The 16,314-nt window shown below is 40.7% G+C and overlaps 1 protein-coding gene across 2 annotated transcripts in view; it reads right to left on the reverse strand.

Annotated features, from left to right (window-relative positions):
• The window catches only part of ERICH3 (glutamate rich 3), a 149,873-nt gene that overhangs the window by 28,936 nt on the left and 104,623 nt on the right, over window positions 1-16,314 (reverse strand). The window contains exon 12 of one of the 2 annotated variants that reach the window (XM_020968543.2): window positions 1,031-1,438. The exons of the other annotated variant lie outside the window; for it this stretch is intronic. Coding sequence (XP_020824202.1) covers window positions 1,031-1,438 — 408 coding nt within the window. The remainder of the gene's footprint in view (window positions 1-1,030; window positions 1,439-16,314) is intronic. 2 annotated transcript variants of the gene reach the window in all.

Below are 16,314 nucleotides of genomic sequence, written 5' to 3' on the forward strand. Positions count from 1 at the left end.
CACCCTCACCAGATAGAATGAATCATAACCTACACCAAGAGTCAGTTCCCGAGATGAGAAAGCTAATCAACCACCCAGTGGAAATCTAGTGCCTTGACTAGCCTTACATTTAGGAGGGGCTTAATGCACATTCGTTGAACTGAATCTTAGAGAAGCCTTGGCGTTTGTCAATGGAATGTCGTCAGATTGGGTACAAGCCCTGACTGCCAAATATTGGTTCTATGCCCTAGGATAAGTCATTGAACCTCACACATTCCCTCATCTGTTTGTGTGTTAAGGTTTCACTGATTTAGGGAGTTCCCAGTGAGTAAATTCCATCTACCAATACAGATTGGCACCCCTCTTGCAAAACAGTCTCAGAATTGCTTCGAGCATTGAAAGGTATGTGACTTGACCAAGATCACAAAGTAAGTATGTATCAGAAGCAGGAATTTAAATTGTCTTTCTGACTGGGATCCTGTTTTCTATTCACTGGATCATGTTGTTTCTCATCCTCTATAAAAAGGAATAAAACTACTTCAACTCACAGATATTTCCTAGGCCTCAGGTGAGATATCCCTGATGTTATAAGCAAATACTTCTCTTTCCAAAACTGATACTTTCTAATGATAAGGGGCTGTATCCACATGAATCATTATATTTTGAACCAAATGTCAGAGACTAGAATAGGAATTCTTTGGGAACTGGGGGCATGTGTGGCTCATGCCATGGCCCTGAAAAGTCATTAAGTTGTTTTCACCTCTGAGCCTGCATCCCATCACCTTCTCTCTCTACAAAGGCAATCGCTCTGTGTTGGTGAGTGCCAAAGTCTTAGAGGGCAAGTCCAGTGGGACTGAAGTACTTAGAAGAACACAAACACAACCCCAAGTACACAATATGATTTATGTGGCACAGAGGCAAACAGGAAATAACAATCTCATGTCTTCAGTGTTGCTGCAAGTGCATTTCCCATGCTCGTACAAAAGGTAATGGCCATGATCAACTTCTGTGCATGAGGAAAATCTCCACTCAATTCAATGACTGTACTCACCACCACCTTCATCAACCTTAGAAAGCCTTGCCATTGTATCACCCATCTCTTTGTCAGACTTGGCCAAAAGCAACAGAGCATCCTCATCCTCTTCCTTTCCTTCCCCACTTGCACTCTTTTTGGTGATTTCTTTTAAAGAAGAATGGCATTCTGTCTCTTGGTCTTCACACATTCCCTCAGGGTCCATCCTTTTTGACTCAGTTTCTCTTCTATCCATGACACCCTGGGAAAGGGGGTATTCTTCAGCTTTGTCCTCTTCATCCATATCCCTGAAATCTGAGTTTTCTTGGTAAGTTTCTTCTTGGCTTTGCTCACTATAGCTTCTCTCATCCCCCATTTCAGACATATCTTCACTGGAACTAGAATATATATTACTTCCGGATGAGCCTGAGAAGGAAGCTTTGCTAGCTACAAAGAGGAAAAACAGGGACAACATAAGAGTTATTTTTATCACCCCCTATATAATTTCCAGTAACCAGCTGGTTAAATGTTTCCAATCACTTTAGTAATTTCTTTGACCTCTGAGCTATCAAGTGGGCTCAAAAGTGCTCTGGACTAGAGGCAAGAGTCATGGGTTCCAGTTTGGGCTCCATCTCTTATTGACTCCATGACCCTAGCAAGTCATTTCCCCTCACCTGTAAAATGAAGGTGCTGGAGGCTGTGTAGATAGCGAAAAGAGTCTGTGTCTAGAATCAGAAGACCTGGGCTCAGTTTTGGCTCTCATGTTTGTAACCTCCATGAGTGTGGACAAGTCATTTAAGTTCCCTGGGCCTCCATTCCCTCATCTTCACAATGGTAGGTTTGGGCTGGATGGCATCTGAATCCCTTTCCAGGATTGTGTCTATGACCCTAGAACTAGATGATTTTAGATCACATATGGGCATTCAATTAAAGGTCATCTAGTCCAATCCCTTCACATTTTACAGATGAAGAAAATCAGACCCAAAGAAAGCAAATGACTTGCCCAACATCACATAGACAGAAAGTGGCAGAGTTGGGATTCAAACTTACATCCCCATACTCCACATCCCACACGTCTTCCACTATACCAACCACACCGCCTTCTTTACCAGCTCCTCTAGTTCTAGAAATCTTTGACTGTTCATGGATGAAACAGCTCAAAGATTTAGGGGTATATATGCCCACCTGTATTTCATGTGATTATTTATTGTGGAAAAAAATTAAATACATTAGAATCCTATGAAGTTTTAAACAGTGGCTACAATCTGACCAACCAACCCTTCTGATTTGTTCTGTTCTAAGATGCTTTAAGAATAGTTACCAAGTTTTGAAGACCTGCAAGTAAACATCCATGTTACAATATAATTCATCAAATAATGTTACATCGATGGAACTGGGGGCAGGGTTAGGGGATCCACTGGATATCAGGAGCTTAATAAACAGTTGGATTAATACATGAATTTAATTATTTCATGTTAACATATTTATATCAGTATACAATGGTACAGATAGTGGCCAGGCCCAGATATAAACAGGAGCAGGATGGGAAGGATAGCAACAGAGACAGTAGGCAGTGCTTTAAGGGATACTGCTCTCTAATACAAAAGCACATCTTCCAATCATCCTTTTCCTCCCACTGATGCTTTACAACTACATTGTACAGCAATTGTGGCAGGGCCAAGATCGTTGGTAACCCAAAGGTCAAGAGAAAGGCATATTGTGGGCATAGTTTGTCTTTGGCATCTTACCAATGAGAATTCATGGATGAGGAGTGATACACAAGATATAGAGTCATTTGGCTAGGAATGGACAGGGGAAGGTTGCGGAGCATGAACGAGAATGGAGGATGGACAGTTCTAAGGGCTGCATTGGTACCTGAAAAATATTAAAAGAATGGAGAGTGGAGCCAAGATGGCAGAGTAAAGGCAGGGAATCACCTGAACTCTCCCAAATTCTTCCTCAAACCAGATTAAAATAATGCCTCAAAATGAATTCTAGAGTGGCAGAGACAACACAAGGATGGAGTGAAACAATTTTACAGCCCAAGACAACTCAGAAGTTTGGCAGGAAAGGTCTTTCTCGCTGGTGTGAGAGTGGAGCACAGTACAGTACAGACTGCCCCTGGCAAGGCGTGATCCCCTGGGCTCTAACACAAGCCAGCAGCAAGGTCTCATGCCCATGCACCAGGCAGCCAGTAGCAGACTATTCCTGGCCCAAGCAAGCAATAGTTTGTTGGGGACCACTGAATTGGCAGCTGGATTCTATACGTCTCAACCCATAGATGGTAAGGGGGACAACTGGTCAGAACAAAATGACAAGACACCTTTTGCTGGACTCAAGTACAAGACTCTGTTGCATTGCCCACTGTTGATTCTAGACCATAGTGACAAGGCAAGGGGAAAACCAGCAGAAGCGAAGTTCCAGAGTAGAAGAGAGTGCTTGTGGTCATTCACAGACCGAAGCACAGACGAGGAGAGCCCTGACCATCTCTCTCCTTAGACTACACCGCTTGGGAAGAACTGAAACTCATAGACACCCTCCGCCCCAGAACTAGCTTTGCCCTCACCATCCCAGGATCAGGGCCAAACTTTAACATAAAATTAAAAGTCAAGAAAAAGATTGGAAAAATGAGAAACCACAAAAAAAAAAGAAAGAAAAACTTTGACCATAGAAAGTTACTATGGTGACAGGGAAGATGAAAACACAAACTCAGAAGAAGACAATGAGATCAAAGCATCTACATGCAAAGCCTCAAAGACAAATGTGAATTGGTCTCAGGCCCTGGAAGAGCTCAAAAAAAAAAAGATTTTTAAATCAAAGAAGAGAGGCAGGAACAAATGGGGGAAAGAAATGAAAACGTTGCAGGAAAGAGTCAACAGCTTTCTAGAGGAGGAACAAAAAATAATGAAGAAAATACCACCTTAAAAATAAGCCAAACATTCAAAGAGGCACAAAAATCTACTGAAGGGAATTCCTTAAAAAAAATGGAATCAGTCAAATGGAAAAGGAGGTACAAAAACTCACTGAATAAAATAATTCCTTAAAAATTAGAATTGGGCAAATAGAAACTAATGACTTCATGAGACATCAAGAAACAATAAAAGAAAATCAAAAGAATGAAAAATATAAGAAAATGTTAATATATTATTGGAAAAAATTAATGACCTGTAAAATAGATCCAGGACAGAAAATTTAAGAATTATTGCAGTACCTGAAAGCCATGATCAAAAAAAGTGACTGGATATTTTATTTCACAAAATTGTCAAGTAAAACTGTCCTAATGTCCTAGAAAAAAGGGTAAAACAGAAATGGAAAGAATCTACCAATCACCACCTGAAAGAGATCCTAGAATGAAATATGAAAATCCCAAGAATATAATAAAGTCCTGAGCTCCCAGGTGAAGGAGAAAATATTGCAAGCATCCAGAAAGAAAAAATTCAAATATCATGGAGCAACAGTCAGGATAATACAAGACATAGCATCTTCTGCATTAATAGATCAATGGGCTTAGAATACGATATTCCAGAAGGCAAAGGAGCCAGGATTACAACCAAGGATCACCTACCCAGCAAAACTGAGTATAATCCTTCGGGAGAAAAAAATGGATATTTAATGAAATTGAAGACTTTCAAACATTCTTGATGAGAAGACCAGAGCTGAATAGAAAATTTGACACTCAAACACAAGACTCAAGAGAAGCATAAAAAGGTAAATAGAAAAGAGAAATAATAAGGGGTTTAATATGGTTAAAATGCTTTCATCCTACATGGCAAGATGATATTTCTAACTCTTAAGAATGTTTTTTTTCTTTATTTGGACAGTTAGAGGAAGTGTATATAGACAAAGGGCATGGATCTGACTAGACTATAAGGGGATGATATCCAAAAATAAATAAATTAATTAATTAAGAGGTGAGGAAAATGGATGCACTGGAAAAAGGGATAAGGGAGAGGTTGAATGGGGTAAATTATCTCACATAAAAGAGGTGCTAAATAAAGAGCTTTTACAGTGGAGGGGAGGGTAGAGGAGGTGGTGAGGAGCAAAGCTTAAACCTTGCTTTCACTGGAATTGGCTCAAAGAAGGAATGACATCCAATCTAAATTTGTTATAGAAATCCATCTTACTCTATAGAGAAGTAGAAGGAAAAGAGGGGGGTGACAGAAGGGAGAGTAGATTGGGACAGGCAGTGGTCAGAAGGACAATACTTTTGAAGATGGACAGGGTGAAAGGAAAGAGAAGGAAAAACAGGGCGGAAAGCAAGATAGAGGGAAATAAACAGTAGTAATAACTGCAAATGTGAATGTGATGAACTCCCCCATAAAATATAAGTGGGTAGCAGACGGGATTAAAAACCAGAATCCTACAATATGGTGTTTACAAGATTCACACTTGAAGCAGAGAGACACCCAGAGTAAATGTAAAGGGCTGGAGGAGAATTTACTATAGTTCAGCTGAAGCAAAAAAAAAAAAAAAAAAAAGAAAACAGGGGTAGCAATCATGATTTCAGACAAAGCAAAAGTAAAAAGAGATCTAATTAAAAGAGATATGCAGGGAAACTACATTTTACAAAAAAGGTACCATAGACAATGAAGTAATATAAATACTGAACATCTATGCACCAAATGGTATAGCATCCAAATTGTTAAAGGAAAAGTTAAATGAGTTATAGTAGGAAACAGATAGTCAAACCATATGAGTGTCAGACTTCTACATGCCCCTTTCAGAACTAGATGAGTCTAACCAAAAATAAGAAAGAAGGGAAAGAAATTAATAGAATTTTAAAAAGGTAAAGACACTATCCTTCTGGAGAAAACTGATTTTCTTAATTATATATTCCTAAATATTCCCAAATAATTCCTAAAAACCAATTTCCCTAACAGGAAAATAGAAAGGATTATACCTTTTTCTCAGTAATTCATGGCACCTACACAAAAATTGACCATGTATTACAGTATAAATACCTCACAACTAAATGCATAAAAGCATCCTTCACAGAAAATTACATTGGTTAAAGGGCCATGGAAACATAGATTAAAATTAATTGGAAATGAAATAATATAATTGTAAAGAATGAAAAAGTAAAAAAAAAACTAATCATAGAAATAATAATTTCATTAAAGAGAATGATGAGTCAATATGCCAAAATTTATGGGATGTAGAAAATTCAGCATTCAAGAAGAAATTTGTATCTCTAAATATCCTTACATTAATAGAATAGAGAAAAAGCAGATCAATGAATTGGGAATTCAACTTAAAAGACAACAACTAGGAAAAAAAAGCATATTAAAACTCCCCAGTTAGACAGCAAATTATAAATCCTGAATATTAAAGAAGACATTAATAAATTAAAAGAATGAAAACCATTAAACTAATAAATAGAACTAGGAGTTGGTTTTATGAAAAAAACAATAAAACAAATAAATCATTGGTTAATTTGATTAAAAAAGAAAGAAAAAAGAAATTAGTGGTATCAAAAATGAGAAAGGTAGATTCATCACCAATGAAGATGAAATTAAAGGATGTATTAGGAGCAGTTTTGCCCAATTATATGCCAATAAATTTAATAATCTAAGTTAAATGAATGAATATTTACAAATATATTAATTACCCAGATTAACAGAAGAAATAGAATACTTAAATAATAACCCCATTTTAGAAAAAGAAATTGAACAAGCTGTTATTGAGCTCCCTAAGAAAAAGTCAGGAACAGATGAATTCACAAGAGAATTCTGCCAAACATTTAAAGAATAATTAACTTCAATAGTATGTAAAGTATTTGGAAAAATAGTCAAAGAAGGAGTTCTTCCAAATTCCTTTTATGACACAAATATGGTGCTGAAACCTAAAACAGGAAGAACAAAAACAGAGAAAGAAAACTATAGACCAATTTCTCTAATGAATGTCAATGCAAACATTTTAAATACATTATTAGCAATGAGATTATAGCAATAAATCACAAAGATCATACACTAGGACTAGGTAGGATTTATCCTAGGATTACATTGCTGGTTCAGTCTTAGAAAAGTGACCACCTTAATTGCACATGTTAGCTTTTTCTTGTTGTTATAGGAGATATCTGTGTGTGCATGGGGGGAGAGAGAGAGAGAGAGAGAGAGAGAGAGAGAGAGAGAGAGAGAGAGACAGACAGAGACGGAGGGACAGAGAGAGACAGAGAGGGAGAGACAGAGAGGGAGAGACAGAGAGATGAATGGGGGGGAGACAGAGGAGAGAAAGAGGAGGGAGTGAAAGAGAGAGAGAGAGAGAGAGAGAGAGAGAGAGAGAGAGAGAGACACAGACAGAGGGACAAAGAGAGATGGAGAGGGAGAGACAGAGAGGGAGAGAGAGAGAGAGATGAATGGGGGGGAGACAGAGGAGAGAAAGAGGAGGGAGAGAGTGAAAGAGAGAAAGAGAGAGAGAGAGAGAGAGAGAGAGAGAGAGAGAGAGAGAGAGACAGAGACAGAGACAGAGGGACAAAGAGAGATGGAGAGGGAGAGACAGAGAGGGAGAGAGAGAGAGAGATGAATGGGGGGGAGACAGAGGAGAGAAAGAGGAGGGAGAGAGTGAAAGAGAGAAAGAGAGAGAGAGAGAGAGAGAGAGAGAGAGAGAGAGAGACAGAGAGAACTGAATATTATAAGAACTCAAGTCATTCCGCAATTGACAAATGGTCACAGGAAACAAACAGGCAGGGTTTTTTTTTTGTTTGTTTGTTTTTGCTTTTTTGGTGAGGCAACTGGAGTTAAATGACTTGCCCAGGGTCACACAGCTAGTAACTGTCAAGTGTCTGAGGCCAGATTTGAACTCAGGTTCTCCTTATTACAAGGCCAAGGCTCTATCCACTGAGACACCTAGCAGCCCTTAAGCAGGCAGTTTTTAGAAGGATAAATTAAACCTATCTATAGTCATATGAAAAACTGCTCTAACTCACTGTATATTAGAGAAATACAAATTAAAATAACTCTGAGGTTGCACCTCACACTTATCCTATTGGCTAACACTATAGAAAAGGAAAATAATAGATGTTGGAGGGGATGTGGGAAAACTGTGATACGAATGTACTGTCAGAATTATGAAATGGTTGGAACCATTCTGGAAGGCAATTTAGAACTATGTCCAAAGGGCTACAGAACTATGTATCCCCTTTGACCCAGCACTGCCACTACCAGGTCTGTATCCCAAAGAGACCAAAGGAAAAAGGAAAAGGACATATATGTACTAAAAATATTTATGGCAGCTCTTTTTGTGGTGGCAAAGAATTGGAAATTGAGGGGATGCTTATCAACTGAACAAGTTGTGGTATATTATTGTTACAGAATACTATCGTGCTACAAGAAATGATGAGCAGGATGTTTTCAGAAAAACCTAGAAAGACTTACATGAACTGATCCAAAGTGAAATGAGCAGAACCAGGAGAACCTTGTACATGACAACAGCAATATTCTACTATGATTTACTGTGAATAACTTAGCTATTCTCAGAAATATAATGCTCTAAGACAATTCCAAAGGTCTCATGATGAAAAATGCTGTCCACCTTCAAAGAAAGAACTGATGAAGTGTGAACGCAGATCAAAATATTTTTCACTTTCTTTATTTGTGTGTGGGTGGTGGTGTTTTTTGGTCTATATTTTCTTTCACAATATGACTAATATGGAAATATGTTTTTCATGATTACACACGTATAATCTATATCAAATTGCTTCCCATCTCAGGGAAGGGGAGGGACAAAGAGAATTTAGAACTCGAAATTTAAAAAAAAAAGAATGTTAAAATTGTTTTTATATGTAATTGGAAAAAAAAATTAAAGAGTTAGTTCTTCAAAATGCTGAGGAAGAAACAGAGGCAGAGTGGAACAGGTAAGTCAAACCACTGCTAGCACCTGCCCTTAGACCTTGATGAAGACAATTCTGGACCTGAAGCCCAAGAAGCCTAGAAAGAGCAGTGCCCAGATCACCAGCCCTGCTTCCAGCCCAGCCCCAGTGGCCATGACAGAGGGGAAGCTGTGAGCTGTACCTCCTCCTGCTGTAGCCCCTACCTCCTCAGTAGTCACAGCTACAGAAGACCTGGAAGAGGAAGTTTTCCAGACAAAAGTCCTCGGCAGCCGAATGGCTCATCCTCGGAAAGATAGTTTTATCATTGGAGTTGAATTTAAAGAAGACGCGTTGCCGTTTGCTTTGCTGTGGACCTTGAGGCCCTTCCATTGTCTCTGAAGCCGAGAACCTCCCCCATTAGAATGTGAACCTCTGAAGAGCAGGGATTATCTTCTCTTCTATTTGTATTCCTGGCTTTGAGCATAGAGTTTTCGCATAGTGGGCCCCTAACAAATGCTTTTATCATTCAAAAACATTCAAAGAATGAGAAGAAGGCCTAGAACTAGAGGGCTGGAAGACTCATAGGAGGACATGGATCACAATTCCACCATTGGAAAAGGAATGGATGAGTTCTAAGGGTCATGCATAGGGCAAGTGTCTATCCTCTCGAAGGAGTGAAAAATCAATAGGAGTGTCTTCCCTGAAGGGCCAGTGGCTAAGCAATCTCTCTCTCCCTTGATAGTTGCTGCCTTCACTGTGAACCTGGGCCCGGGCAGGAATTCCATATGATGGTGGCCTCAGACTCTACAAAGCGCCATCTCCCTTCTCCACGTCTTTGCTCGGGCTGTGCCCCATGACTAAAAGGTCCTCCCCACAAAACAGCTCCCTGCAGCGCTCAGCTCAAGCCATACATTCTACAGGAAGCCCTAGTCTCCAGACTCCACACAGAATCACTGGCGTCCTCCCCCATCCTAAAACTACGTTGCATTTCTGTATTTAACTTGTCTAGGTTGTTTTGACTTGCTAATTATAGGTGTTGCCAAGGGAGCACTATATAAATATAGAGATATAAACATAGATATATTATAGATACATACATACACACACATCTGTATATGTGCATATGTACATACTTAGGTATATATGTGTGTGTTTACTTATCTGCATACATTCATTCACCACCACCACCACCACCACCACCACTCCCAGAGAATTCAAGCTCCTTGAGGGCAAGACTTATTTCATTTCACTTTGATCTTTGTATCCCCCAGTGCCTCAGGTTGCTGTTTTATACATAGTAGGTGTTTTTGAAATGGTATATAAGAACAATTTTACTGGGAATTTAGCAAATTTCAGAAGCTTTTTTGAAGAGTCCCCCCATCTTTCTCAGTTATCTCTGGTGGGCCTACATGGAGCCACACCCTAAAAGAGTTTACCTGCTTCCCAACATGTCCAAAGGACTCGCAGAAAGTCTCTGGGATGATGAATGTGAGCTAAAGGGTTCACACAAAGTCCCAACTAAGGAACCACTCTTGGAGGGAAAAGCAGTCATTGCTTTATCATGTTTATAAACATAATGTAAATAATGTTTATTATTTATCTCCTTACATTATAATGTAATAAGCCCTACAAAGAGCAGACATTAAGCTAGTGCTGGAAGATTTGCAGAGGGCTTTAGGTGACTTAGCTCATTATACCTACACAACACTCCTAATCCTGCTTGTTTGGCATTCAAAGCTCTTCACACCTGGCCCCCAACCTACCCTTCCTACCTGATTACACAGGCTGTGTATTTTGGCCCAATGCACCTTCTGGCTGTTTCTTAAATATGGTGCTTCATGCCTTTGCATGGAAGACACTCCTTCCTTCCTGCCATCTCCCAGAATTTCTCATTGCTTCAAAGATGAGCTCAGAAACTACCTCCTACATTTTCTCCTATTTATTTTCTTTATGTGCTGTATGAGTGTAAGATCTTCTCCAGAGAGGAGTGGGAAGAGTTGGGATCTGCAGACTTCTGGGATTTGGAATGCATTGCCCATTTCCTGAGCCAGGGTGGAGAGCCCTTGGAAGAGAGAACCCACGGAGAGGAGGGAAAGGGTGGGGAAAGCTGGACCCGTGGGGTAGCTGCAGAGTAGCTGTGGAGACTTCAGTGATGCCCCCTCCTCAAACCCCAGTCTCCTGGGGGTGCAGAGGTATAAGCTAAAGGGAAAGCCTCCAAGTAGAGAACTGTGTTTCATATGAGTTCTGACTCAGGCAGCTGTAGCATTGAGGAAATAGCAAGAGGCTTCTTTATTCCCTTTCCCTCCTGGCTTCAGCTGGGTGGGACTGGCCCCTATTTCTATGTGGGGTCTTTTATTCTGACCAAGGTTGCACCTGACTCATCTGTTCTTGCTTATCATTAACACTGGTGCCTATCCCTGTACTTTGGACTTGGTCGTGTCTCTCTGTTCATGGCAAGGGTCTTCCAGATGGCACCAGGCACTGCATAGCAGACAGCAGCCTTTCCTTGAGCAAGCTCCCAGTCCACTAGGAGAGATTCTTCTGTCTCTGACTGGGGTCAGAATCAAGAGCCTTGATATGTCTCATGCCTAAACTTCGGAAGGTAGAATTCCTATGTCTTTTGGTCTTTACATTTTCATCATCCTCTCCAAATCTAAGGTAACAAGCCCTAGAGGATTATATCTACAGGCTGTGATGTCCCCCACAAATACATTACAAATTCCTTCAGGGCAAAAGTGTTTCATTTATGTCTCCATATACTAGGGACTAAATAGATGCTTGTTAATGAATGGGCTGATATAATCTATGGTCCAATGCAAGTGCCACACTAACATTCCAAACAAGGTCTTTTAACTAAGTTCATCTCCTCTTTCTCACCCCCTTCTTCTTCATTTTTCTTTTGTTCTTTGTATTTTCCCACTCCACAACTACAAATTGATGCTGTATCAGATGGAAGAAAATGGCTTCAATGGAGTGTCCCCACTCTCCCCTTAACTCCTTTGCAGCCCCACCTGCCCTAAGCCTCCTCTCGTTGTCTCTGGATGATTTCGAGGGTCCCTCCAGACCTGAACCTACATCAGGAGTTCACAAGCTTTGGTAACCAACATTGGAACCAGACTGCTGTACATCATAAAAAATGAAGATGTTTTTACAGCTAGATCAGCCAACTACAATTCCAATCTTCTCCTGCCCCCTAGCTACCACAAGCATGCACCAGGCATCTCCCAGCAGCATCTCTCAGGCTCCAACCCACTGCTCTATTTCCACGACTTCTCAAGTGGCAAATGGTCTCTAAATACTAGTCTAGGTGATCAAGGCCAGTTCTTCTTCATGCTATTTTGTACCAGTCCTGGTGCATGAGAGGCCATGGCATCTCCTCCCTTGATGAGACATTTTGAAATTGTTTATAAAAATTTCTACAGCAGTTTAATCAAAGTACAAAAAGTCCAAAAATTAAGTACAAAAATAACTGGGACGCCAAGTTACACTTCCTCTGAGCTTCCAAAAATACTCATATCTAACACCTGAACATTTACATAATGACTCCCAATACTGGCTAATTGCCAGGCTTGACAGAATAAAGAAAAGTCAGCATGGCAGACTGGATGGAAAGCCTCTCTCAGTCAAGAAGCCGCTTAAGCCCCACTTCTATAGTTACTAGTTATGTGACTCTGGACAAGCCACTTAACCTCGTAAAGTGAAAAGTTGCCAACTTGCATTTGAAAGAGGAGAAACAAACAAAAAAGGCAAAGAAAAATGATCTACTATTCTATCTTTCTCCAAGGGAGAGAGACTAGATAGTAACAAAGAATTATAGTTCATTTTAAAGTGAACAAAACACATTCTGCTTAATCTATGAGATGCACCTCCAGAAAAGAGCTCAAGAGAATGACCTTGAAATCCGGAAAGGAGCCATTCTCCCCTATAACTTCATTTCCATCTCTCTCCTTTGCAATGGCATAATCTAGTTCCACTCCCACATCTTGCTCAGAAAGCCTCCTACTGGTTCTCTCTCAGAGTTAAGGCATAATAGATCACCAAACACGGAGTCTAGCATGGCACAATAGGTAGAGCCTTGGCTTGGAGGCCTGGCTTGGACTCCACCCAGGATGGTGTCCACAGCCAAGTCACTTAGCTTCAATCACAAAATTAATTTGGATTCTCTTTGTAGATGTTTTATATAAAACCCAAAGTCCCTGGAATACAGTAAGCACTTAATAACTACTTGGTTGATTGGGGTAGTGGATAGCGAACAATCCATGGAGTCAGGAAGACTTGGATTCATGTCCTACCTCTGACACATACTGGCTGGGAACTGAGCAAAGTCACTCAACTTTTCAGTGTTCCAGGCAACTTTGGCAGACGATCAGTCTCACAGAAGGTGCCCATCCACACTGTTAGCAGTTTCTCACAAGGGGCTGATAAAATCACAGTTCCGTTCCAAAAATAATTTTCCCACATTTACTTATTCATATACATGTTGTGTTCCCCATCCCACCCCCAGTAGATTGGAAGCTCCTTGAGGGCAGGGCCTATTGTCATCTTTGCATTTGTTTTCTAAGTATCATACTTGGCATATAGCAAGCACCAGATAACGCTTGTTGCATTGAGACAAACTGAATCGAAACATCAGAGTCAAAAGCTACCTGAGAGGCTGCCTGTCTGGCCCAACCCCTCTCCTCCCCATCCAGGTCCAGAACCTCTTCCCCTTGTTCCATCGGAGAGAACAGTCTCTGGGCTGCTCCGCCCAAAGAAGTGTTTGGACAACCAACATTTGTCACTATGATATGCACATCCAGCCACTGGGGACATTGGTAAAAATGCTTCCTCTCCCAGCGACCACACATTTGTTTCGCACCAAGGATACAGGGACAGGAAGCACTTTTTTTTTCTCCATACATACTAACCTAATTAGCACACAGATGTGCTTTTCTTTGACAACTTTTTAAAAGAAAACAAACAAATGAAAACTCTACATTTTCTTCCATGAATATTACTGAGCTATTATACTTTAGTGTTAATGCTCTGACAATAATCCTGGATTAAAGGCACTTCATTGACATATGTATAAGTACACACACATGTGTGTGTAGACACATAATATGGCCAAAACATAGACGGTGTAGAACAGATCACTTCCCTATTACTTTTACTTAATTTCCCCTCAGAATTAAAAGTAACCATTAACAGATATTTTCTAGAAAAGCACCACAGTGAACTTTTTCATCCATGAGCAGATGTCCCCAGATATTTCCTGTTCCATGAGATACAGACTGTGTGACATGGTGGACTGGGGTTCAATGTCACCTGCTGTGTGACCATGGACAAGTTACATAATCTCTTTGAGTCTCAGTCTCATCAGCTGTGAAATGGGAATATTAGCCCCATGAGCCCACATCATTCACTGACCATCAGATCAGGTTATTGTGAGTCTCACGTGATATATTTGAAAGTGCTGTGGAAAAGTCTGCCATTTTCCCAGATTTCTTCTGAGGTTTGTACTGCACAAGACGCTTTCAGCAAATACTTTCAGCTGTGTGACCTTATACCAAGATGAAGAATAATAAAGTGACTGTGCACTGCTTGCTATGTAGAAGTCCCAGTGTGGAAATTCTCTCCATTTGTGCATATCACCAGTGTGTCTAGAACCTGTACTCCAGAGGGTGCTGGGAAATGTTTGACAACCAGCTTGTCAACAACAAAAGAGGCCCTTCAAAGTGTAATCGGCAACATTCACATTTCCTTGCTTTTTCTTAAGTCTGGACAAGCATCAAACAGCTCAAGCCCTGATTGTGGGTGTGCCAGCTTCTGAGGTGAAAATGCTCACCCTTCACAACCAGGGCAGCTGCTTTACAAGAACCCCAAAGTCAAGGAGTCTGTCGATGCTTCGAGAGCTGAGTCTTCATGGCTGTGGCTTAACAGGACCTACAACCCCCTGCTAACCCATGCACAAACTTCTTTGTGCCGAGGAGGTTATTGACTAAGTTGCCTCGGCTAGAGAAAAAATCGTCCCCTCATAGGCAGCCCACTAGCCCTGGGCTTCTCTCCTTGGGACATTCAGATCAACCATTGTTGGGCTTGGACATTCTTGGGGCCAGCCTCAGCACCTTCCCAGCTTGGTACCACGAACATAGCCTGGGGGTGGGGGGAAGGGCACCAATGTGTCTCTGATATCTCTGCAGAGGAAATACACGTTGTTACTTTTCAATAGCCTTAACTTCTATCTACCACGTGCCCTTACCTCTGTAAGCACTTAAGGGTTAACTCAAGTCAAACTGTCTGATTATGCACCTACTACGTGGCCATGCACTGTGTTAAGTGCTAGGGTTCTAAGAAAGGCAAAAGATGATCCCTGCCCTCAAGGAATTCACAGTCTAATGAGGGACAAGCAAATAGCTGTGCCACATTTCCAAGGGATTACAGGCTCTTATTCGCATAAAGGACATAAAACAAGAGAGACCAGAGACAGAGGAGCAACTTTCAATGTAGAAAGAAAGAAAGAAAGAAAGAAAGAAAGAAAGAAAGAAAGAAAGAAAGAAAGAAAGAAAGAAAGAGAAAGAAAGAAAGAAAGAAAAAGAAAGAAAGAAAGGAAGGAAGGAAGGAAGGAAGGAAGGAAGGAAGGAAGGAAGGAAGGAAGGAAGGAAGGAAGGAAGGAAGGTAGGTTGATTTTCATTGAGGACAAAGAGAAAACATAAATCTTAGAATTAGTCACTTGACTTGCTCCAGTAGTAGGGAGGTCTTGAACAAAGGTTTTCCCCACTTTGAGGCCATCTCTCTAACCACTACACAACACTGTCCATCTGGATCTATGATTCAATCAATATGCAGAACTCCCAGAGTAGAAACTTACTTTGTTGGTGCTGACTGGACACTACTACATTAAAGTTAGCCTTAAAGAGTTGGCTGAGGGTAGAAAAAGCTTACCAAGCATTTATGCCACACCCACTAGACTTAAAGCTTAAGACACAAAGGTAACATGGAGATGCCTGCCCTCAAGCAGCTTACATCCTACTAGGAAGAGACATCACAAACACAGGCAAGGTCTACAAAATAATTTGAGGAGGGAAAAGAGCATCAACAGCTGTGTTTTTCAGGAAAAAGGCTTCATTTAAGAGGTGAGAGAGGAAAAAAAAAAGAACAGTTAAGTGAAATAGTAAATCTTGTTGCCCAGTGGCATATTTGCTGACTAGTCTGCACATGTTGAAACACTCATGCAATGCTTACATGTGTACATGTATACATACATGTATGAATACATGAAAACATACACATATACATGTCTATGTTCCCTGTCTGTCCATCCTATCATCCATCTATCATTATCTATCATCTACGTATCGAATCTATCTAATTATCGGTCCCTCTGCCTATCTGTCTCCCTGTGTATCTTCTACCTGTGTCTCTGATTCTGTGATTTTGTTAGTGAAGGGAGTGCCACCAATTCAGACCAGCAGTGATTATCCAGTCACTTCCAGTGCTCTACAGTTGCAGCCACTGAATGGTTACATGATTTGAC

The sequence above is a fragment of the Phascolarctos cinereus genome, unplaced genomic scaffold (genome assembly GCF_003287225.1).
Source record: "Phascolarctos cinereus isolate Bilbo 61053 unplaced genomic scaffold, phaCin_HiC Scaffold_5;HRSCAF=322, whole genome shotgun sequence".
Classification (NCBI taxonomy): Eukaryota; Metazoa; Chordata; class Mammalia; order Diprotodontia; family Phascolarctidae; genus Phascolarctos; species Phascolarctos cinereus.